A 26,332-nucleotide genomic window follows, 5' to 3' on the forward strand; every position below is an offset into this window, starting at 1 on the left:
CCTGGCGTTGCCTGGTTTTTCCTTCCTAATCCTTGTTGGGGAGGAAAATCAACAAAGGAGGAAGCTTTTGACTTCGTATCCCATCCCCATATATTTGTTATCTCCACCTCCTATCCCGTCCTCATATTCCGTCCTCCTGTCCCGACCTCCTAACTTGACCTCCTATCCTGACCTCCTATCCTGACCATCCCGTCCTCCTATCTTGACCTTCTATCTCGACCTCCTATCCCGACCTCCTATCCCGTCCTCATATCCCAAACTGCAAAATGTGTACCAGGTATTTACATAGTTAGTTACATAGTTAGTACGGTCGAAAAAAGACATATGTCCATCAAGTTCAACCAGGGAATTAAGGGGTAGGGGTGTGGCGCGATATTGGGGAAGGGATGAGATTTTATATTTCTTCATAAGCATTAATCTTATTTTGTTCCAGGAATGTATCTAATCCTGTTTTAAAGCTGTTAATTGTTCCTGCTGTGACCAGTTCCTGAGGTAGACCGTTCCATAAATTCACAGTCCTCACGGTAAAGAAGGCGTGTCGCCCCTTGAGACTAAACTTTTTTTTCTCCAGACGGAGGGAGTGCCCCCTCGTCCTTTGGGGGGGTTTAACCTGGAACAGTTTTTCTCCATATTTTTTGTATGGGCCATTAATATACTTATATACGTTTATCATATCCCCCCTTAAACGTCTCTTCTCAAGACTAAACAATTGTAACTCCTTTAATCGCTCCTCATAGCTAAGATGTTCCATGCCCCATATTAGTTTAGTCGCGCGTCTCTGCACCCTTTCCAACTCCGCAGTGTCCCTTTTATGGACAGGTGACCAAAACTGAACAGCATATTCCAGGTGAGGCCGTACCAATGCTTTATAAAGGGGGAGTATTATGTCCCTGTCCCTTGAGTCCATGCCTCTTTTGATACATGACAATATCCTGCCGGCTTTGGAAGCAGCAGCCTGACATTGCATGCTATTCTGTAGTCTGTGATCTACAAGTACACCCAGATCCTTCTCTACCAGTGACTCTGCCAGTTTAATCCCCCCTAAGACATACGATGCATGCAGGTTATTAGTACCCAGATGCATAACTTTACATTTATCCACATTGAACCTCATTTGCCAAGTGGATGCCCAGACACTTAGTCTATCCAAGTCATCTTGTAACTTATGCACATCCTCTATAGACTGTACTGTGCTACAAAGCTTGGTGTCATCTGCAAAGATAGAAACAGAGCTGTTAATACCATCCTCTATATCATTGATAAATAAATTAAACAACAGCGGGCCCAGTACTGAACCTTGGGGTACACCACTAATAACCTGGGACCAATCAGAGTACGAATCATTGACCACCACTCTCTGGGTACGATCCATGAGCCAGTGTTCAATCCAGTTACAAACTAAAATTTCCAAACCCAAAGACCTTAACTTACCTGTCAGACGTCTATGAGGGACAGTATCAAATGCTTTAGCAAAATCCAGAAACACTATATCCACAGCCATTCCTCTGTCAAGGCTTCTACTCACCTCTTCATAAAAGCAAATTAGATTGGTTTGACAACTTCTATCCTTAGTAAACCCATGCTGGCTATCACTTATAATACAATTATCCCCTATGTATTCCTGTATGTAATCCCTTATAAGTCCTTCAAACAATTTACCCACAATGCACGTTAAACTTACCGGTCTATAGTTTCCTGGGGAAGACCTAGAGCCCTTTTTGAAGATTGGCACCACATTCGCCTTGCGCCAGTCCCTTGGCACAATACCAGACACCAGAGAATCTCTAAATATCATGAACAGGGGTACAGATATTACTGAACTTACCTCTCTAAGAACTCTTGGGTGTAGTCCATCCGGTCCTGGGGATTTGCTTACATTTATATCACTTAACTTACCTTGTACCATCTCTACATTAAGCCAGTTCAGTACATTACATGATGATTGAAATATTGAAATATCTCCAGCCGTACGGAAGTTATGTGAGAACATACATTTCCCATTGATTTGCATTGAACTTTAAACAAAAACCCTGACCCTCACAAATGGGGATAGTTAAGGATTAAATTAACTATCCTATATTTTAAGTTGACATATAAGTAACATGTGACCAAGTATTATCGAAATATCTCCAGCCGTACGGAAGTTATGTGAGAACATACATTTCCCATTGATTTGCATTGGACTTTAACCCCTTAAGGACCAATACAAATAAACCTGTACGCCCCTGAAAGACCAGGACTGTTTTTTCAAATCGGGGATATTTGTCTTTATTAGAGAATAACTCTGGTAACGTTTTGCCAATCACGATAATTCTGACATTGTTTTTTTGTCACAAGTTGTTCTTCATGTACATAGTAAAAGTTAGCCGATATCATTTGTAGTTTTTTTTTACAATGCAAAAAATCATGAAGTTTTTAGAAAAAATTTAGATTTTTTGCTATTTTAACACTAATAGGTTGCATATATTTATACATACTGACCAAATAGTTTATGAAACTTATACTTTCAGATGTCTACTTTATTTTGACATCATTTTTTTGTTTTTAATTAACATTTCAAATTAGTTAGAAGCCTAACAATTTAACTTGAAATTTAGAAAATTTGAAAAGTACATCTTTTTTATGTGCTATGCAAGGTTTGCAGAAATTTGAAGGTAGTAGAACATAGGAACACCCCCCAAATGACCCCATTTTAAAAACTAGACTCCTCAAGGTATTCGCTAGGGAGTACAGTGAGTATTTTAACACCATAGTTTTTTGGCAGGAATTATTACAAAGTCAGTGTTAAAAATTCAAAATTTGCAATTTTTCACAAATGCATCATTTGGAAGGCATATTTTTTGTACATCACTTCTGATATTGCAAGAAATGCACCCTATATTTTATTAAGCTGCTTGGCCTGTGTTTGGAAATACCCCCAATTAGGCCATATTTGGTTCCTTGGCCGCGTGGTAGGACCCAGAAGGAGAGGAGCCTCCTTTGGCTTTCAGGGCATCATTATATGAATAGTCCCCATTCATGCTGCGTTTCTGCAGTATAGGTGTCCATTGTCATGTCAAAAAAGGGATCCAATGTATATTGTAGCAGTCTCATTCAGAAATGTATGGAGCTGCTACAGTATACGTCAGCATCACTTTTTTAGACATGATGCTGACGGATACCTCCAACACTGCATAAACGCAGTGTGAACGGGACGCAGTGTAGGGTCACATAGAGCGCATCCGCAGCATATTTAACACCGCGGATGCCCCCCAGCAGTCACAAGGGCGACATCACTGCTGTGGCTTGGTAGCTCAGTGTGTCCGCTCATGACTGCCGGTGGCGGAGTGGACACACAAAGCTACCAAGCCGCAGCAGGGAGCTCATTATTGTGACTGTTGGCGGACATCTGCAGCACGTAATATGCTGCGGATGTGCGCTGTGTGATCCTACACATTATACATTTTTATTTTTCATTATAGTTAATAAATGTATTTTTATTTTATTTCTTTTACTATTTTTTACACTTTTTTACACTTTTTTTACAACTTTTTTTAACACTTTTTTTATACTTAATGTTTTTACACTTTTATTTATTTGATATTTTTTTTCACTTTTTTGAATGCTTTGGAATACTTAATATTCCAAAGCATTGCAGATATATGCTGCCTGCTAGTTTTGCACTTGCAGGCAGCATATCAGGATGTGCCTCAGGCACGTCCTGTCAGGCAATAACCAGGGCAGACCTGGGGGTCCTTGTAAAGACCCCCGGCTGCCCAGGTAAGCAGCAGCACCCCGAGATTGTTGTGGGGTGCTACAGGAGAGTCAGAGGGAGCCCCCTCCCTCTGTCAAAACTCCTTACAGCTCGCGGTCGCTTCCGACCGCGGCTGTAAGGGTTAAACTGCCGGGACCGAAGTTTTCTTCGGTCCCGGCAGTGTGACAGGTCCCTGCACGTCGGGGATTACACACAGCACCCCGCGATCGCGCTGCGGGGTGCTGCAGGGGTGACAGAGGGAGCTCCCTCCCTCTGTCATAACACTTACAGCCAGCGGTCACTTCCAACCGCGGCTGTAAGGGTTAAACTGCCCGGAGCAACGTTTACTTAGCTCCCGGCAGTGCGGCAGGGTCCCGGCTGTGTGTTACAGCCGAGTATCTGCTGTGATCTAGTGGGTGCACTGTGCTGCACCCACGGGAACCAAGGACGAGTATAGACGTCCTGGTGCCGGAACGGCCGCCAAACAGGACGTCTTTACTCGTCCTTGTCGTTATCAGGTTAAACAAAATCCCTGATCCTCACAAATGGGGGTAGTTAAGGGTTAAATTAACTATCCTATATTTTAAGTTGACATATAAGTAACATGTGACTAAGTATTATCGAAATATCTCCTGCCGTTTGGAAGTTATGCAGTAACATATATTTCCCATAGACTTGTATGGGACTTTAAACATAAACCCGACCCTGGAAAATGGGGGTGAGTAAGGGTTAAATCACCTATCCTATGTTTGTTGTTGACATATAAGTAACATGTGTGCCAAGTTTCATGTTAATATCTTTAGCCGTTTGGACGTGATGCTGGAACATACACACACACACATTGAGTTTTATATATATAGATAAATTATATTTTCACTGTTAAACACTACAAGAGCATCATTTAACCCTATTTTCAGTGCACAATTGGGGATCACTTACCTACCACGTACTAGCTTCACATCTATTATTCCCTTCTCTCTCTCTCTCCTATCAATTACTGTATCTACTACTCTTTTGTCTTTTCTTTTCCCTTTTACTTCACTTTTTTGTCTTAGCTCTCCTTCTTCCTATCACCTACCACCTATACATAATTAAACCACACATAGATCTCTTCTACTCATTATCATACATCTATATTGAGTGCATCTAGATCGGAGGTCTATGGCACAGCACATTTCAATACCATTTCACATTTTAATATTTATTCATCATCTACTGAGTCACATTTACACACAGTCATATTTTACACCTTGAGAACCAGTCAACCTGTGTGTATATTTCTTCTATGTGTTTATTCCAACTTACTTGCCCCTGCAGGTCTCTGGGGGGCCCACCAGCTGTCACTACAGAATACCACAACAAAGGGTCTATGGTTCAGGGTTGTAGCTCCCATGAGGCGAGTGAGGTGATCACCTCAGGTGTGCTGTTGCAAGGTGGTGCAGCGGCCACAGGGCTGCATTGGCCCTGGCTACTGCACCTGCTTGCACAGGGAGTCCAGCACACATTACACTGAGGCATTGATTCCCAAGTGGAGTGCCAGGGCACTCTGGTGGGAAATATGGCACAACATTTTTTTGATTTTCCTGCCCAGACCTGTGCACCTGTGAGTTACAGGCGTGCAGGCCAGGCGGGAGGAAGTCTGTGTGCAGTGCAGGGACGGGTGATGCTGCAGCTCAAATCCTCGTGTATCCTCCCTCTCCTGTGGAGCAGCTCTGGACTCTGGATTCTCCCTGGTCCCTCAGCAGAATGATGTGGATGGTGGGGGCGGTGCTGACAGAGGCCTACTCAGCTTCAGGTAGTGTACCCCCACCCTTCTTTCACTCCTCTACACTTCTCTGTGACCCCTGGTAACCTTTCTGTAACCCCTGGACACTCCTCTGTTATCCTGTACACCCCTCTGTCACCCCTCTACTCCCCTCTGTCACCCCTGTACACCCCACGGTTACCCAGTAACCCCTCTGTCACCATTCTACACCCTTCTGTCACCAATTCATGCCCTTCTGTCACCCATGTTCACCCCTCTACATCCCTGTTTCCCATGATGTTCACCCCTCTGTGTGTGGGTAAGGCTGTAGGCATTGTGTGTGGGGAAGGCTGGAAGAATACAGGTAAGGTAGGAGGCATTGTGTGTGCTTGTGGGGGCATTTGAGTGAGGCTGGAAAAAATGGGGAAGATTTAACCAAATCTGTGCAAAGGAAAAGTTGCCCAGTTGCCCATAGCAACCAATCAGATTGCTTATTTCATTTTGCAGAGGCCTTGTTAAAAATGAAAGAAGCAAGCAGATTGGTTGCTATGGGCAACTGGGCAACTTTTCCTCTGCATAGGTTTTGACTCTGATCAGTAACATATGACGTATTGCTGTATAAAACCATACTGTAATCTTGGGGGGGGAGTTTCACAATTTTCTGTTCTCCCCTCAGGATCAAAAAGAGCTAGCTACAGCTCTGCTATGGTTACACCAAGTGTCTAGCGTGTCCACTATTTAGGATATGTTCACACAATCGAATTTCGGTGAGGAATTCCAATACAGAGATTCTGCAGGGGCAGAGTCCAATTGATTTCAATGGGATTCTGCTGTGCTATTCACATAGCAGAATCTCCGCATGTAAAACCTCTAGCGCGGAAATTCAAATTCCGGTGTCCGCAGAAAGAATAGACACATCTAATCTTTCTGCGAACTCTGCATGGAAATGCATTGCCATCTACAGTAAGAGACGGCTAATTTCTGAGCGGCCCTAGCGCCAGCAGAATGGTCTGCCGGCGCTCCGCTGTCAGGGTAATGTCCACACGTATATTTTTCATGCGCCCATTCCCCCGTGTGAATATAGCCTTCGTGGACATGCAATGCAGGTCCCAGGAAAACATTAACTTGTCAAGCATCAAACTTACAGCAAACTGTATAGCAACCTCTACTACAGTCCGTGAAGCAGGTTTTAACATTTCATCATAGCAGCTGTTATTTCTGTTATTACTATACATTAGTACTTACTTGGTTTCATTGTCTTCCACATATTCACTGCGGTAAAATCCTGCCAGATTATCAGCCAGTTCTCCTTCAAAGTCTGTGTGAAGTATATATTTTTTCTGAGGTTGGAGTTTTTCTTTGAGAGGCAGTATTAAATAATTGGTCTTCTCTGCGAAAAAATATTTGTCTGAGCCGATAACATTGTTATTTTCATCCATGAGCACTGGGTCTTTGATATAGATGAGCTGTTTACTATGGATAACAATGTGTTGTGTAGCTACCCGACAAATGAAATAGGCTTTACTTTCCCCATGAAAAATGTAGAGCCCCTGAGCGTTTTTGGTTAAAATGGGTCTGAGGTCAATATCATAGTGTTCTGGTACTAGATGTTCTGGAAGTCGGTATTTATCCCATATTTCACTGGGTGCAGATGTAGTCACAGGACTTACAGATGATGCAGTTCCTCCATTTTCTGCCTTATCATTGTTGGACTTCTCATTCGAATAAACTACTGCCAGAGCAATTATTGTAGCCACTGCCGCTATGGCAAAGAAGATGGCCACAAAGGCGACAAACTTGTTTATGTAGAAGCCTTTGCCCATTGTGCCAAAAAGGGCCACTAGAACAGAGAACAGAGTTACCGTCCTTTATATACCTCCTCACAATCCAGGGGTAGGAGTTCACACTTGACAGTTAATTTGTAAAACTTTAACTAGTTGGAGCAAAGGTTGCAAATCCATCAATTTATTGTCTATCTAGCTCTCAAGCATTTGTCGTTCACTTAATTCCACTGAAATTTAACATGTTTCAACCAGAGACTTTATGTAAAATATAAATTCATATCTAACATCTGCAGTATTAAATTGTACTAAACAGATTTACATTATTCTTAGGTATTCTTGTTCATAGTTGCAAGAAATCAGTCTTTCTTTCGGTCCCTATAACAAAGGACGATTATCAGCTAAACATGGGCAGTATATTAGGGACATTGTCTGCTCGTTTGTTGGCGGATCATATTGTTTTAGCATGCAAAAAAATCCTTGCTTATTGGCTGGGGATGTGTGGCCAACAAATGATGGAAGAAAAGGGCCCCACAAACCATCCAGTGTTCGTTCATACAGCCCTACCTGCACAGTGGTTGAGCCATGTAAAGGCTCATTACGGCATCGGCAATCATTATCAGGATATGTTTGTCGGGTCTAATACAGCTGTTTTTTTCAACCATAGTCTGTTATTAGATACAGGCTTTTTTTTGTTAAGCTGCCCATACACATGGGATAAAAGTGGTTAACCATGTTTTAATTGATTACATTTTTTTTAAAGACCCCCAATGAATCAAATAGAAACCGTAACTGGTGGATGTCACATGACCGCCACAGCCAGTCAGTGACCCTGGTGGTTACACTCCATACTCCTGGCATCATAGCTCCAGATAGTGATGCCAGAAGTACGTAGTATGACTACTAAGGCCACTGATTGACAGTGGTGGTCTTTTAATAAATGCTTTAAAAACATACTTAACCCCTATTAAATTTGTGCCTCCAACACATGGATATGTCATACATCTGTTAATATGGCCCCATTCATTTCAATGGCTGAAGCATAATCACCTAATGACTACATTCGAGTCATATCCTGAACTTATCCAAGTTTTGGCTTGACCTAAAAAGTGTTTCAATTCACGCTTCTAAGTCTGAGACAAAATTCTTATATATGGTTGGAAAAGTACCTGAACGTAGTCACTAGCTAACTAAGCTCAGGCCATTGAAATGAGTCAGGACCATGCCTGTCCAGATTTGACAGTTTGTAAGGTACTCGTGGCTTCACCAAATCCAAGTATGCAAATTCTGGTCTGGTGAACATGATTGGGGGAAATTCCAGACTCTAATATTGTGGAATCCTGTAATGACAAAGATTTGGCCCTGAATTGGATTAGGACTGAAGTCCATGTGAAAAACTATGACTTATGAAGTGCATAAGTAGCCTGGTAGGTAGCAGGCTTGCTAGGTAGGATGTTAGCTAGCAAGGTAGGTTTTAAGCTAGCAAGCTAGGTAGGTAGCAAGCTAGATAGGAAGGTTGCTAGCTAGATAGCTACCAAGGTAGGTAGCTAGGTTGGTTATTAGCTAGGTAGGTAGGAAGGTTGCTAGCTAGGTAGGTATGCAGCTAAGAAGCTAGCCATTTAGATAGCCAGATAGTTAGATATCTAGGTAGAAAGATACCCAGGTAGATAGGTAGGTAGCCAGGTAGGTAGGTATCTAGGTAGATAACTAGGTTGCTAGCCAGGTAGGTAGCCAGGTAGTTAGGTAGATTGTCAGGTAGGTAGGTTGCTAGAATGGTAGCCAGGTAGTTAGGTAGCTAGGTAGTTAGATAGCCAGGGAGCTAGGTAAATAGAAAGCCAGGTAGGTAGTCAAGTAATTAGGTATAAAGATAGCCAAGTAGTTTGGTTGCCAGGGTGGTAGTTAGGTATGTAGATAGGTTGCCAAGTAGTTACCCTGTTTCCCCGAAAAAAAGACAGTGTCTTTTATCATTTTTCTCTCATACATCCACACACATTGTGTGGCAGCTTATCCTGGTAATGTAAAGTATGCCTTATTTTAGGAGGATGTCCTACTTTCAGGGAAACAGGGTAGGTAGATAGATAACCAGGTAGGTAGGTAGGAAGACAGCCAAGTTGGTAAGCAGCTAAATTGCTAGGGAGGTATCTAGATAGCCAGGCATATTCTCCTCCCCAGGGTACAAAAAAATAACAAAATAACTTACCTCATCCCACACAGCTATCTCCAGAACATACTGGTCACGAACTCTCTTCTCGAACAGTGCAGGCGCCGATGAGTAAACCAAAATATATCTCTGTACATCAGTGTTAATTTCATTACCTAGTTATTTTTATTGCAAGCAAAAGTGTCTATAGTCCAGCTCACTCCCTCAGACCGGCATGGGCAGCACTGACTGGAAACAAAGAACAAAGGCAAAGTGTCCAGCGCGAATGTCAGAAAGCAGGATGTTTATTCCAATAAAAGCTACAAAGACCAGGAGAACATGACAAGGTGACGCGTTTCGGTCCTAAGACTGGACCTTAGTCATACACAAACATACAGTGAGTACAAACCTTATATAGGTGGCCCACCAGACAACGACCAATAATCCGGCCGCGCCAGAATTGGGCCAACCTCCTCTTTCGTGACGCGGGAGGACATATAAAGCCTGGAAAAGAAAATAGAGAGAAAAAAGACAAGGAAAAGGAACAAGGAAAAAAGGAGGGGAAGGGAAAGGAAAAGAAAAAAGAAAAAAGAAAGAAGGTGAGAATAAAAGGGCAGTCACCCTCACGTGAAGAAACAGGGTAACATTCTTAGAAAATATAAAATATCAATTTTATTAACCCCTTAGGGACCTAGGACGTACTGGTACGTCCTTGGTCCTGCTCCCCTGATATAACGCGGGGTTACACGGTAACCCCGCATCATATCACGGCGGGCCCGGCGTCATAGTGAATCCGGGACCCGCCGCTAATAGCGCGCAGCGCCGATCGCGGCGCCGCGCGCTATTAACCCTTTAGCCGCGCGCTCAGAGCTAAAACCGAAAGTGAAAGCTGCCGGTTAACTCAGTGGGCTGTTCGGAATAGCCGCGGCGAAATCGCGGCATCCCGAACAGCTTACAGGACAGCGGGAGGGCCCCTACCTGCCTCCTCGCTGTCCAATCGCTGAATGACTGCTCAGTGCCTGAGATCCAGGCATGAGCAGTCATGCGGCAGAATCGTCGATCACTGGTTTCCTAAGAGAAACCAGTGATCAATGATGAAGATCAGTGTGTGCAGTGTTATAGGTCCCTAAAAAAGAAAAGTGAGTGAATATCATTTAACCCCTCCCCTATTAAAAGTTTGAATCACCCCCCTTTTCCCATAAAAAAAACAGTGTAAATATAAATAAAAATAAACATATATGGTATCACCGCGTGCGGAAATGTCCGAATTATAAAAATATATAATTAATTAAACCGCTCAGTCAATGGCGTGCCCGCAAAAAAATTCCAAAGTCCAAAATAGTGCATTTTTGGTCACTTTTTATATAATTTAAAAATTAATAAGTCCTATCAATGCAAAAATGGTACCGGTAAAAACTTCAGATCACGGCGCAAAAAATAAGCCCTCAAACCGCCCCATACACGGAAAAATAAAAAAGTTATAGGGGTCAGAAGATGACAATTTTAAACGTATTAATTTTCCTGCATGTAGTTATGATTTTTTCCCGAAGTACGACAAAATCAAACCTATATAAGTAGGGTATAATTTTAATCATATGGACCTACAGAATAGAGATAAGGTGTCATTTTTACCGAAAAATTTACTACGTAGAAACGGAAGCCCCCAAAAGTTACAAAACGGCATTTTTTTTCCAATTTTGTCGCACAATTATTTTTTTCCCATTTCACCGTAGATTTTTGGGCAAAATGACTGACGTCATTACAAAGTAGAATTGGTGGCGCAAAAAATAAGCCATCATATGGATTTTTAGGTGCAAAATTGAAAGAGTTATGATTTTTTAAAGGCAAAGAGCAAAAAACGAAAATGCAAAAACGGAAAAAACCCCGGTCCTTAAGGGGCTAAATATAACCACAATATTACAAAAGAGAAAATTACCAATATTGAAACATGATGTTGAATACTTATGCTGCTGTCCAGTCTTAGGACCGAAACGCGTCACCTTGTCATGTTCTCCTGGTCTTTTTAGCTTTTATTGAAATAAACATCCTGCTTTCTGAAATTCGCGCTGGACACTTTGCCTAGTTATTTTTATTATATTTTTAGCCAAAAACAACTTTGACTTAAAGGGGTACTCCTGTGAAAACCTGTACTTCCTGTACTTATTAGCTGCTGAATACTACAGAGGAAATTCTTTTCTTTTTGGAATGCTCTCTGATGACATCACGAGTAGAGATGAGCGAACTTACAATAAATTTGATTTGTCACGAACTTCTCGGCTCGGCAGTTGATGTCTTATCCTGCGTAAATTAGTTCAGCCTTTGGGTGCTCCGGTGGGCTGGAAAAGGTGGATACAGTCCTAGGAAAGAGTCTCCTAGGACTGTATCCACCTTTTCCAGCCCATCGGAGCACCTGAAAGCTGAACTAAGTTATGCAGGAAAAGTCATCAACTGCCGAGCCGAGAAGTTTGTGACGAATCGAATTTACTGTAAGTTCGCTCATCTCTAATCACGAGCACAGTTCTCTCTGCTGATGTTATTATAATAATAATAACGCTTTATTTATTGTTGTAATTAGTGGGATTTGAACCCAAGTCCCCAGCACTGCAAGGCAGCAGTGCTAACCACTGAGCCACCATGCTGACCTTAGCATACATCTGCTATGTATGGTTGCTAAAATGGACAGAAATGTCAGCAGAGAGCACTGTGCTCGTGATGTCATCAGTGTTCCAAAAAGAAAGGAATTTCCTCTGTAGCATTCAGCAGCTAATAAGTACTGGAAGGATTAATATTTTTTAATAGAAGTAATTTACAAATATGTTTAACTTTCTGCCACCAGTTGATTTAAAAGAAAAAAGGTTTTCACCGGAGTACCCCTTTAACTATACCCATTCAGATGACTACAATATAACTAAATCAAATCATAATTGCTCTCAAGAATCACACTGTCTATAACACTGCTTTATATGAATATTTTTGTCCATCACTCATCAGTATATTCCAAACTTTCAACTGCCTTAATATCCATAGTCCATTCTTCACTCACCACATGTTTTCCCATCAAAACCTTCAGTCTCCATTTTCTTTTGTCTGGTTTCTCAACCACACCTCCTCCTTTTCAAGCCACTAGCAAAATCTGTTCCTCTTCTACTTGTCTTATCACTTGTATATATCATTAACGTTTTGGACTAACTTATCAACATTCTCAACAACACAATGAATACCGTTATTTGTCTACTCAAACTACTATATCCAAAACCACTAAGGAACATTTGTTATGAGATAATACGGCAATAAATCCTACTCAACAACTTAGTTTACAACAAAGACACAGTTTTGAACTTTTGGAGGGTACTACAACTCCCATTATACCTTCTATTCATCCCTTTACACACACGAGATTTTTCAGTTTCTCCAGCTTCTGGGGGCCCCCCTTCCGCTTTCCTTTCAACAACTCTACTAGTGAGGTCATTCTAAACTGCAGCTCTGAACTGCTCTGCTATCTACAAACTACAAACCCCTCCCAACCCCTCCTTTTCTTAGGAGATATCCCTAAAACATTATGGCTCAATTAACTGACAAATTTAAATGCAGTTCTGCCTTTTCAACTAAGTCTATCTTTTAAATAATGATTGCAACCGTTCATGTCTACCAAAGTTTAACAGTTTAAAAGTTAACCAGTTTAAGAATTGAACAATTTTTTAAAGCTTTAAAGTCTCAGGAGGAGTGAGGATCGTGTAATTACCCTATTAACAAGATCTCTCAGAGGATCGGCCGAAACAAAAATTGGCTCCCAGCACCAAACAAAAAGGGTGCATATAGATATAAACAAAATTTAGCTACTGATACAGCACAAAAGTTACCTGCTGGTACGGCATAAAAGATACTTACTGGTACAGCACAAAATAAACTTTACAGTAGGGCACAAAAGTTACCAGCAGTGCGGCACAAAAGATATTCTCTGGTACGGCACATAAGATACTTACTGGTACAGCACAAACGATACTTACTGGTCTAGCCCAAAAGATACCAGCAGTGCCTCACAAAATTACCAGCAGTGCATCAGAAAAGATACTTACTGGTACCAAAGGCACCAGCAGTGCAGCACAAAAGTTACCAGGGGTACAAACACAAAATTTACCAGAGGTACAAACACAAAAATTTATGACACCTTTAACTCCCTTGACCGTATCCACTGAGTAGACCAAAAAAAATAAAAATCAAAGACCAAAATCAGAATCAAAGCCAAAAGAACATCAAAACATTTTCAGAATCAGTCTTCAGACTCAAATATCAAAATAGAATGACAATCAAGAACATTATTTACTGAATCTCTCAAAACTCCCAATTTGGAAAAACTTCTGGACTTAGATTTAAGCAGCAGGCAGTCAGTCACCTGCGACTAAAACTCCTTCTGTGTAAATGAGATCACACAGTGGGGAGACCACCTGTCTCTACTGGTTTGTCCTAGAGGGTCGACAAAGCCATCCCACAGGCTCCCACAAAAACTGCCCAAAGGGCACAGATAAGCTACAGATTCATAAATAAATCAGCAGACTTACCGTATTCCTGTGGAGCTGATCAGGCTCCTTGTTTTGGGCAGTCCTGGGTTGCCCCGGGCGACCTGTCGTCGGTCCACTGGACCTGGCTCTCCCCTCGAGTGTGGGTCCTGCGTCTATTCGTGGTCGCCAAGTGTTAAGGAGTGGCTTCTAGTTTGACCTTGAATGTGAGTGACTGCCGCTGTCCATATTAGTGTATGCTGAATGTCGACACCAGGAATGAACACCAGACAAAGAGTTGGTATAAATCTCCTTCTCTGCAGAGGTTTTGCTCACACTGGCTAGGGAGTTCTCCCAAGGAGTTCTGTTTATTATACGGAAATACATTGGTTTATACAGTTGTTAAAAAGGGGAGGTTGGTTATCACATCAAAATCATAGTGTTTTATGTATATATATATTTTTATTTATTTATCACAAAATACAGCAATACAAAAGGATATCCCTTCACATCGGTACAAAATTACACCCTTACCCTACCCTCCCTTACCCATCCTTACCTACAATCATCAATTGACAGTGGGGACAGGGTGCCAGGAGGCTGAGAACTAAAATATTCTATCAATAATTAGATTTTTACCACCCCTGTTTATATCAACTTTTTATATTTTTATTGATTACTTAAGTATGTGCCTCTGTATAATGCGTAAGCTTTTTATTTTAAGCAATTACTCCATATTAATCATATGCCGTTCTGATGCAATTTCCCTATTCTAACAGAAAATTCCAGATGTATCCATCATTTGCCCCGTTTTCATATTTTTCAGTTAGATGTTCTTTTCCAACTTCTCCTTTTTGGATACTGCAAAATTTCCTTCTTGCTTCTCAGGTTTTTATCCAGAGAGCAGGTCTCATTTTAGTTTCAAGCAAGTAGCTAAACTGATATAGCTGATAAGAATATTAATGTTTTTCTGCAGCACTTGATTAGCATCTATATTCAATATATTGATCAGTGATCAGAATCATAATAATCAACCCTAACAAAATCACCTCACACTCCTGCTGTCTCTTCTCCACACAGCAGCTCAAACTGAGCTCAGCACTAGTCTCAAGTAAACTGAAACTAAAACAGAATAGCTCCTCCTACACTACATATGCCCCAGCTAGGGGGGCCTCCCATTGGGCAATCAGAGCCACATGAGTACTCTGCATTCATGCCTCCTACAAATATCCTGTACATTACTTAAAGGTACAGTGCAACACAATATAAAATAACAGACAAAGATTAAAATGAATATTACAGCATCACCTGAGCAGCAGGGCCCAGTAAATGCCACATGAAGCAATATTTACTGGGACACCACATAATGTTTCCACTTTTTGCCCCCACACAGTATTAGTCCTCTCTGTGTTTCCATATATTATTGCACTCTCAAGCACTCTCTTGTAGGCCACAGGCATGAAGCAGGCTCTGGCTTACAAGACTAAGTGGCAGGGCAGGTCTGCTCTGCTATAGTTTTCAACTAGATCCAAGGCTCCAGATACAGTTGCGTTAAGTGGCGTTCATGCTGCAAATGTGTTTTTGATGCATAGTGCCACCAATGTCCTGGCAGCCCTCTGTGTTCCACTGCTGTATTATTCAATAAGTACTTTGCACATTAGAATATTAAATACAGATTTCTATTTTAATCTTTATCACTTTTTATTAGCAATACCTTTATTATAGCTTACAGTATTTTCTCTCTGCCCTATTGTCCCCTTCCTGCAGTTACCTTATCTGTTTTACCACTTACTCATTATATGACTGACAACCATGTGACATTTTAAAGCTGAGAAATTTTTTCACTTTGTTTATCATAAAATAGTCAAAGCCTTGTGTATAGACAATTATAGTTAAAGGGATTATGTCATCTTGACAACCCCTTTGCATACAGTATGTCCTATTAAGGTATAGAAACATTAGGAAAAACCTGGTTGGTGGGGTGGAGACCTGGTGACTACAACCACACATGCCAACCCCCCAGGAAATCTCTATCGGGGACATTTATCATCGTTAAATGCCTTGATAAATCCCTTGATAAATGTCCCCCTTTATGATTATAGTGATCTTACTCAAAATACGGGTAATTTTTCCACAACAGCATAAGCTTGTCTACCGTGTATTGAAGAATGAGATACAGGTCATTTTGCCATGACAAGGTTTTATCTGAAGAATTATTCGCAGGAAAGACAAAGCTGCTTGGCTATTCATGTTACCGTTATGTGAAACTTACCAAAATGTACAAATTGTCCCTAAATTTACTATTGTGAACCCTGCTCTTGTTTGGTTGTGCACACTGTGCCAAAACTCACCTGCAAACGAAAAAGTGGCATGACTGTCCAAAAAAAAATGGCATGGGGGTACGGTAAAAGAGACATGTTCCCACAATCCAACCTATGGATTGACAAAAAATCATGTGAATATATGGCTGGAAATTCCCATCAAGGAAAAGCTTATTAGAACTTTCCCGACCTGTAAACTTTCCCGATCTGTAACTAGAATGGAATCAGGCATCTCTGAAATAACAGTGCACACTAATAAAAATCCGATACTATTAGTAAATCAGGGCCATTGTCTTATCCTTCTGGCTTACAGAAAGGGGTCCCAAGTAGAGGACCCCTCTATATGATGCCTATATGCCTTAATAGCTTTTAATTTGTGCTTTAATTTGTGCTGGACCTCAAAGAATGTTGTGGTGCTTTATGTTGGATCTGAACATATCTAAAATGTAGAAAACTATAATTCAGACTGTCAGGATCCGGGCTAGCGGATGGTGAGGACACTGTAGGTGGATCCTCTGTGCCAGAGAGGTGATGGCGTGGGCCGTACCAGGGGAACAGAGTCTAAGGGGTTACTGGTATTCACCAGAGCCCGCCGCAAAGCGGGATGGACTTGCTGCGGCGGTAACCCCCAGGTCGTTCCACCCGGTAGCGAATCAACCTCTCTGGCAGCTGAGATGGCGTGGAACAGAAGGACAAGGCAAAGGCAAGGTCAGACGTAATGGAAGGTCAGGGCAGGCGGCAAGGTTTGTAGTCAGGGGCAACAGCAAAGGTCCTGGGTACAAAGGCAATGGACACTCAAGAAACGCTTTCACAAGGCACTAGGCAACAAGATCCGGCAAGGACAGGAAGGGAAAGTGGGTTTTTATAGCGTTTTACAGTGATTGGGCCAGGCACCAATTAATGGTGTACTGGCCCTTTAAATTTAAGAGAGCCGACGCGCGCGCGCCCTAGAGAGCGGGGCCGCGCGCGCCGGGAGGACACAGCAGGCAGAGGGAGGTAAGTAGAACGGGATGCGGCCCGCGGGCGGACTTGTGCCGCCACGCGGATCGCATCCCCGCTGGCAGCACTGTAGCAGCGCTCCCGGTCAGAGGGACAGACCGGGCGCTGCAGGAGGACACACACCGTGAGCGCTCCGGAATGGATGCGGGACCCGGAGCGCTCGGCGTTACAGTACCCCCCCTTTGGTCTCCCCCTCTTTTTGGATCCTAGGAACTTACGGATGAGCTCTTTATCAAGAATATTGGCCTAAGGCTCCCAGGACTTCTCCTCAGGACCACAATTCTCCCAATTGACCAAAAAGATTTTTTTTTACCTCTGACGGTTTTGGATGCCAGAATTTCTTTTACAGCAAAGATGTCGGAGGAACCGGAGACAGGGGTAGGTACCACAACCTTGGGAGAATAACGGTTAAAAACAACAGGCTTGAGTAGAGAAACATGGAAAGAGTTAGGAATGCGGAGAGAGGGGGGAAGATGCAGTTGGTAAGAGACAGGGTTAATTTGTTTTTTGATTTTGAAAGGGCCTAAAAATCGGGGACCCAACTTGTAACTGGGTACACGGAATCAAATGTACTTAGCAGAAAGCCATACCTTGTCACCAGGGGAAAATACAGGAGGAACCCTTCTCTTTTTATATAAAAAAAAAAATGTGGGAGCTCAACGTAAAAAGAGAAAACCTATACCGAGGATACTGCGTTGGAGTACTAATAGTGTAAAAAGGGGAGGCAGTCCTGCTAGGCTAGGTCAGAGTAAAAGATATAAGGTCAAAAATTAGAAGAAAGAGAGAGAGAGAAAAAAGAAAACGTGTCTAAAATAGCATAAAATGATAACATTTATTTGGAAAAATGATGTGAGGTCTGTGGCAGGGCCCTTGTCGCAGACTGGTCACTAGATAAAATGGTTACAATGGTATAAAATGCTAAAAATATTAAATATGCACAGTGGTATTGCACTTCAACAATTGGACAATGAGACAATGAAAGTTGGGCAATGGGACAGTGCAAACAGTATCTGTTTAGTTATACTGTAAAGTCATATTATAGGAGCCAGGATTAATCCAGATGAAAGTACATAGCAAAAAAGTTGATTATCCAATAAGGCAAATTTTCGGTAGCTCTGGAGCCTCCCAGATTGGGGCCCACTATAAATGTTTTTAGGTGCAGAGATACAGGCGATGCCCCCTCTACCCCGACGGCCCGGGGACTGAATGCAAGAGGGCAATCATTATACAGTTCAGGCACTTAGTGCCTCTTACCGGCTACAGTGTGCACAGTCAGGTGAGTGCAGCTGTGCTTGCGATCCGGATACACGTCCCTCTGTCCCGGCGGCACGGGAGAAATGTAGGAGGGGTGATATGATCCTGTGCTGGGGGTCGGAGATGATGGCTGGGAAGCAGCGTGTGGCAGCGCTGTGAAGCCTAGCGGTCGTAGCAGCGTATGGCAATGCTGGAGGTATCCCCTCTACCCCGACGGCACGGGGAGCAGGTGAGAGAGTAGGTGAGGACCAGCAATGCGGTAACGATTGTCTCAGATGATGTGCAGGGTTGTTTTAACACCAGACGCGTTTCGGGGAACTGCGTCCCCTTTTTCAATGGTGAAGGTTCAGGAAGACTGTATGGGTCATGGCTGAAAATTTCAGTCTTTTATAACCCATTTTGTGGGCGTCATCCTTGTGTAATACAAAGGCTGGATGCGGGTTTTGGAATAGAAGTGTCAGAGTTTACAGTTAGGGAAGGGATTTTTATTTAAGGTAACTGTAAACTCTGACACTTCCCTTCCAAAACCCTCATCCAGCCTTTGTATTACACAAGGATGACGCCCACAAAATGGGTTATAAAAGACTGAAATTTTCAGCCATGACTCATACAGTCTTCCCGAACCTCCACCATTGAAAAAGGGGACGCAGTTCCGCCAAACCCGTCTGGTGTTAAGACAACCCTGCACATCATCTGAGACAATCGTTACCGCATTGCTGGTCCTCACCTACTCTCTCACCTGCTCCCCGTGCCGTCGGGGTAGAGAGGATACCTCCAGCATTGCCATACGCTGCTACGACCGCTAGGCTTCACAGCGCTGCCACACGCTGCTTCCCAGCCATCATCTCCGACCCCCAGCACAGGATCATATCACCCCTCCTACATTTCTCCCGTGCCGCCGGGACAGAGGGACGTGTATCCGGATCGCAAGCACAGCTGCACTCACCTGACTGTGCACACTGTAGCCGGTAAGAGGCACTAAGTGCCTGAACTGTATAGCGATTGCCCTCTTGCATTCAGTCCCCGAGCCGTCGGGGTAGAGGGGGCATCGCCTGTATCTCTGCACCTAAAAACGTTTATAGTGGGCCCCAATCTGGGAGGCTCCAGAGCTACCGAAAATTTGCCTTATTGGATTATCAACTTTATCCTATGTACTTTCATCTGGATTAATCCTGGCTCCTATAATATGACTTTAAAGTATAACTAAACAGATACTGTTTGCACTGTCCCATTGCCCCACTTTCATTGTCTCATTGTCCAATTGTTGAAGTGCAATACCACTGTGCATATTTTATATTTTTTGCATTTATACCATTGTAACCATTTTATCTAGTGACCAGTCTGCAACAAGGGCCCTGCCGCAGACCTCACATCATTTTTCCAAATACATTTTATCATTTTATGCTATTTTAGACACGTTTTCTTTTTTCTCTCTCTCTTTCTTCAAATTTTTTACCTTATATCTTTTACTCTGACCTAGCCTAGCAGGACTGCCTCCCCTTTTTTCACCCTTCTCTTTTTGTCAGCATGTCTCTTCATACAAGAGGAGGCCCGTAGAAGCGACTTTTGAGTCTCAGGCCAGATGGAAGAAAAATCTTGAGTCAATTCATCCACGGCCGGAACCCCAGAGGAAGTGGGGATGGGGAGGGGGGAAGCGGGTGACGTCCGTACACCACAAAAAATGGAGATTTGGAAGAAGACTCAGTGTTTTTAAAATTGTACGAAAATTCAGCCCAGGGCAGAATGTCGACCCAATCATCTTGGCGAAAGGAGACAAAATGTCGCAGGTAGTCACCAAGTATCTGATTCACTCTCTCCACTTGACCGTTGAATTGAGGGTGGTAAGCAGAAGAAAAATTTAGTTTGATTTTTAATTGACTGCAGAGTGCCCTTCAAAATTTAGAAACAAATTGGACGCCTCTGTCTGAGACGATGTGCGTGGGAAGCCCGTGGAGGCGAAAAATATGAAGAAAAAATTGTTTCACCAATTGTGGCGCAGAAGGAAGACCCGGCAGAGGGACAAAATGAGCCATTTTAGAAAAACGATCAACGACCACCCAGATGACTGTATTGTTGGGGGATGGTGGCAGATCGGCGATGAAGTCCATAGCAATATGGGACCATGGCTGTTCAGGTACAGGTAAAGGAAGGAGGAGACCTGCTTACTTCTGGCGTGGAGTCTTGTCACGGGCACAGGTAGTACAAGCCCGAATGAAATCAGTCACATCCTTCTCCAAGGAAGACCACCAATAGTGTCTGGAAATCTACTGCACAGACGTCTTGACACCAGCATGTCCGGCCAAATGAGAAGAGTGACCCCATTTAAGAATTTTGAGGCGAAGGCGTGGAGGTACAAAGGTCTTCCCTGGAAGAACTTGCACAAGAGGGGTTGGAGCGGAGGAGATGAGACACTCAGGAGGTATGATGTGCTGTGGAGGGGCTTCAGATTCGGAGAAATCGGTGGAACGCGTCAGCTCTGACGTTCTTGTCGGCTGGACGAAAATTAATTTCAAAATTGAAGCAGGCAAAAAACAGTGTCCATCTAGCTTGGCGAGGATTTAATCACTGGGCAGTCTGGAAATACGATAAATTTTTATGATCCATGTAAATGATGATGGGATGCAGGGACCCCTCCAAAAGATGTCTCCACGTCTCCAATCGATCTCCAATCGAATAATTTTTCTCTGCAGGAGAGAAAGTCTTGGAAAAAAAAACGCAAGTGCGATTTTTTCCAGTAGCGTTTTTTTGAGTTAAAACGGCACCGGCACTGACAGAAGAAGCATCTACTTCGAGAATAAAAGGCTTCGAGGGATCAGGCCTGGACAGAACAGGTGCAGAAGCGAAGGCAGCCTTGAGATGGTTAAAAAATTCTTTATCACCAAGTTTTACACATGTCAGTCTCGCAATGTTGTATATATAATAAAATGTCCTTGCGGTCTCCTATACGTTGAGGAGACTACCCAGCGTGTGGGAGACCGCATCAATCACCATAAATCAAGTATTAGATGTCAAGACCTCCTTCTTCCCATTCCTGCACATTTTAAAAGTAAAAACCACTCCATATCACAGTTACAATATCAGGTTATTGATGAAGTTGCGCAACCACGAAGAGGGGGCGATATAAAAAAATTGCTCATCCAGAAGGAAGCCTTTTGGATACACCGTTTAGGGACTCTGGAATCGCGCGGTATGAACCGTGACTATGAGCTCTCACAGCTACTATAATGATAGAGGTATAGTGACTGGCATTGTATGAGTTAATGTGTCTATTTTTCTGATTTTTTTACAGAGCGGAAAATGAGTCCACATTCTACAATGAATCTCCGCTATGAGAAACTTTTCAGTTATTTTTTCATTTACATGTGTTATGTTTAAATCTATACTATGTGTTTTGAATGACAATAGTAATTAGTGATGACGTGGTTACTGGGAACCGGATGCAATTATATAAGGTGTGTCACGATTCGGCTAGCTGGAGGTGGATCCTCTGTGCAAGAGAGGGATTGGCGTGGACCGTGTCGGTGGACCGGTTCTAAGTTGCTACTGGTATTCACCAGAGCCCGCCGCAAAGCGGGATGGTCTTGCAGCGGCGGTAGCAACCAGGTCGTATCCACCGGCAACGGCTCAACCTCTCTGACTGCTGAGATAAGCGCGGTACAAGGGAGTAGACAAGAGCAAGGTCGGACGTAGCAGAAGGTCAGGGCAGGCAGCAAGGATCGTAGTCAGGGGCAACGGCAGGAGGTCTGGAACACAGGCTAGGAACACACAAGGAAACGCTTTCACTGGCACAATGGCAACAAGATCCGGCGAGGGAGTGCAGGGGAAGTGAGGTATAAGTAGGGAGTGCACAGGTGAAGTTACTGATTAAAACCTGCTGCGCCAATCAGTGGCGCATCGGCCCTTTAAATCGCAAAGACCCGGCGCGCGCGCACCCTAAGGAGCGGGGCCGCGCGTGCCGGGACAGCACAGATGGGGAACGGGTCTGGTAAGGGAATCGAGATGCGCATCACGAGCGGGCGCGTCCTGCATCGCGAATCGCATCCCGGCTGGGAGCAATATCGCAGCGCACCCGGTCGGCAGGTCTGACCGGGGCCCTGTGAATAAGAGAAAGCTGTGAGCGCTCCGGAGGAGCGGGGACCCGGAGCGCTCGGCGTAACAAGGTGTATCTCAACAGTTACCTGCACATGGTTGACAAAGGCTATTGAGCCGTAACGCGTACCTGCCTGTATGCTATGCATGTTGCAGAAATAAATTACTGAGATTTCACAAGCAATTGAGTGCCGGGACCCTTTCTTCATTTGAATCATTGAGATGGTTAAAGGCCTCCTCCGCCATTGATGGCCAGGACCTCGGGTTCGCGTCTTTCTTGGTCAATGCTACAATAGGTGCAACGATGGTGGAGAACTGTGGAATAAATTGACGATAGTAGTTAGCGAACCCGAGGAATCGTTGGATAGCTCGCAGTCCAGAGGGCCGTGGCCAATCCAGAACCGCAGAAAGCTTGTCATGGTCCATTTGAAGACCTTGACTGGACACAATGTATCCCAGGAAAGGTAGACTGCTGCGTTCAAAGAGACATTTTTCAATCTTAGCATAAAGTTGATTTTTGCGTAAGCGCTGTAACACCTGACGGACATGGAGGCGATGTTCCTCAGAGTTGGAAGAAAAAATAAGAATGTCATCCAGATAGACTACTACACAGGTATACAGCATGTCAAGAAAAATTTCATTGACAAAGTCCTGGAAAACTGCAGGGGCGTTGCAAAGGCTGAAAGGCATGACAAGATACTCAAAATGTCCGTCATGGGTGTTGAATGCAGTCTTCCACTTGTCTCCTTCACGTATACGGATAAGATTATAAGCCCCTCTTAGCTCAAGTTTGGTAAAAATTTTTGCTCCCTGCAGACGGTCAAACAGTTCAGAGATAAGGGGGAGTGGATAACGGTTCTTTACTGTAATTTTATTTAAACCGCGGTAATCAATGCATGAACGTAGGGATCCATCTTTCTTAGCAAAGAAGAAGAACCCTGCTCCAGTAGGAGAAGAAGATTTTCTGATAAATCCTTTTTTTAGATTTTCTTGAACATACTCGGACATGGCTTGGGTCTCTGGAGCAGAGAGTGGATAAATCCTGCCACGGGGCAGAGAAGTACCAGGAAGCAAGTCAATAGGGCAGTCAAAGGGTCTGTGTGGTGGTAAGACCTCTGCTTGCTTTTTACAAAAAAACATCAGAAAAGTACTGGCAGGGGCAAAGCGATGGGTACTTGACTGGTGGGTAAAGTCTTAGGGCATCGCTTGTGACAGGTAGGACCCCAACTCTTAATGTCCCCAGAATACCAGTCGAGGATAGGTGAGTGGCGCTGGAGCCAAGGCAAGCCAAGTAGAACTACTGAGGTACAGTTATGAAGCACAAAAAAATCAATGTCCTCATGATGGAGGACACCAACGTTCATGCAAAAGGGTTCTGTGCGATAGCGCACGGTACAGTCCAGATTCTGTCCACTCACGGAGGAAATGAAGAAGAGCTTGACGAGACGGGTCACAGGGATGTTGAATCTGTTGACTAATGAGGCCTCAATGAAATTTCCTGTTGAACCAGACTCCAGAAAGGCCACAGCAGAAAAGGCAGTTTTAGCAGGCAAAGAAATCCGTAGAGGAATCGTCAGGCATGGAGAGAATGAATCCATACCCAGTAACGCCTCTCCTACGTTTACTCGGTGCTTGCTTCTTCCCAGACGCGGAGGACGAAGAGGACAGTCCTTTAGGAAATGCTCGGAGCTCGCACAGTACAGGCAAAGGTTCTCATTCCTACGGCGAGTCCTCTCAAGTTGGGTCAGGCGAGACCGATCCACTTGCATAGCCTCCTCGGCAGAAGGCACAGTAACAGGTTGCAGTGGATGCTGGAGGAGAGGTGCTAAGCGGGGAAACTGCCTGGTGTGAACAAGATCCTTTTCTTGGTGTAGCTTCTGTCGCATATCATTGCGAGTGGCCAAATGGATTAGTTCTGACAGGGTTGAGGGTATCTCTCATGCGGCCAGAACATCTTTGATGTGGCTGGATAAACCTTTCTTGAAGGTCGCGCAGAGAGCCTCATTATTCCATGCTAATTCTGAGGCAAGAGTCCGAAACTGAATGGCGTAATCGCCAACTGTAGAGTTTCCTTGGACAAGATTCAACAAAGCCGTCTCGGCTGAAGAAACCTGGGCTGGTTCCTCAAAGACACAGCGTACTTCTGATAAGAAGGTCTGGACGGAAGTGGTGACTGGATCGGTGCGGTCCAAAAGTGGAGTGGCCCAAGACAAGGCCTTTCCAGAAAGTAAGCTGACCACAAATGCCACCTTTGACCGTTCAGTTGGAAATTGGTCAGCCAACAGCTTCAAGTGCAGAGAACACTGGGTCAGGAAACCACGGCACAACTTAGAGTCCCCGTCAGGAAGTGAAAGACGGACTCTGGTACTGGAAGCGGCAGCTTGCAGTTGAGGAGGTGCAGGAACTGGCTGCTGCAGTAGATGGCTGCTGCAGTAGAGGCAGAAGTTGCTGAACCATTGCAGTCAGTGTGGTCAACTGATGTCCTTGTTGGGCTACCTGTTGAGACTGTTGAGCCACAACGGTGGTGAGGTCTTCAAGGCTTGGTAGCTGCACCTCAGCGGAATCCATGGCCGGATCTACTGTCAGGATCCGGGCTGGTGGATGGTGAGGACACTGTAGATGGATCCTCTGTGCCAGAGAGGTGATGGCGTGGGCCATACCAGGGGAACAGAGTCTAAGGGGTTACTGGTATTCACCAGACACGCCACAAAGTGGCTTGTTGCGGCGGTAACCCCCAGGTCGTTCCACCTGATAGCGACTCAACCTCTCTGGCAGCTGAGATGGCGTGGAACAGAAGGACAAGGCAAAGGCAAGGTCAGACGTAGCAGAAGGTCAGGGCAGGTGGCAAGGTTCGTAGTCAGGGGCAACAGCAAAGGTTCTGGGTACAAAGGCAATGGACACTCAAGAAACGCTTTCACAAGGCACTAGGCAACAAGATCCGGCAAGGACAGGAAGGGAAGGTGGGGTTTTATAGCGTTTTACAGTGATTGGGCCAGGTACCAATTAATGGTACACTGGCCCTTTAAATTTAAAGGAGTAGTCCAGTGGTGACTCAGTGGTTTACAACTTATCCCCTATCTTAAGGATAGGGGATAAGTTGCAGATCGCGGGGGGTCCGAACCCTGGGGCCCCCCGCGATCTCCTGTACGGAGCCCCGACAGCCCGAGGGAAGGGGGCGTGTCGACCTCCGCACGAAGCGGCGGCCGACACGCCCCCTCAATACAACTCTATGGCAGAGCCGAAGCGCTGCCTTCGGCAATCTCCGGCTCTGCCATTGAGATGTATTGAGGGGGTGTGTCGACCGCCGCCTCGTGCGGGGGTCGACACCCGCTATCTCGGCGGAGAGCCGGGGCCCCGTACAGAGAGATCGCGGGGGGCCCCAGCGGTCAGACCCCCCGCGATCTCAAACTTATCCCCTATCCTTAGGATAGGGGATACGTTTTTCACCACTGGACTACCCCTTTAAGATAGCCGGCGCGCGCGCACCCTAGAGAGCGGGGCCGTGCGCGCCGGGAGGACACAGCAGGCAGAGGGAGGTAAGTAGAACGGGATGCGACCCGCGGGATAACTTGTGCCGCCACGCGGATCGCATCCCCGCCGACAGCACTGTAGCAGCGCTCCTGGTCAGACGGACAGACAGGGGCGCGGCAGGAGGAGACAAGCCGTGAGCGCTCCAGGATGGGTGTGGGACCCGGAGTGCTCAGCGTTACACAGACACTTAAAGCGTAACCGTCAGATCCAACAAAAAAAATAATTATTTTTTAATATATCACTC

General features: G+C 44.4%; 1 protein-coding gene and 1 long non-coding RNA gene across 3 annotated transcripts in view; one reads left to right on the forward strand and one right to left on the reverse strand.

Annotated features, from left to right (window-relative positions):
• The window catches only part of LOC130368390 (aminopeptidase N-like), a 70,956-nt gene extending 58,123 nt beyond the window's left edge, over positions 1-12,833 (reverse strand). For both annotated transcript variants that reach the window (XM_056571978.1, XM_056571979.1), the window contains exons 1-2: positions 12,768-12,833; positions 6,723-7,317 (exon numbers count right to left, since the gene is read on the reverse strand). In XM_056571978.1, the coding sequence (XP_056427953.1) occupies positions 6,723-7,300 (578 nt within the window). In that variant the 5' untranslated portion in view covers positions 7,301-7,317; positions 12,768-12,833. The remainder of the gene's footprint in view (positions 1-6,722; positions 7,318-12,767) is intronic.
• The window catches only part of LOC130368395 (uncharacterized), a 64,762-nt gene continuing 43,671 nt past the window's right edge, over positions 5,242-26,332 (forward strand). Inside the window, exon 1 of the long non-coding RNA XR_008892446.1 lies at positions 5,242-5,528. This is a non-coding gene — a long non-coding RNA (uncharacterized LOC130368395). The remainder of the gene's footprint in view (positions 5,529-26,332) is intronic.

This window comes from Hyla sarda, chromosome 4 (genome assembly GCF_029499605.1).
Source record: "Hyla sarda isolate aHylSar1 chromosome 4, aHylSar1.hap1, whole genome shotgun sequence".
Taxonomy (NCBI): domain Eukaryota; kingdom Metazoa; phylum Chordata; class Amphibia; order Anura; family Hylidae; genus Hyla; species Hyla sarda.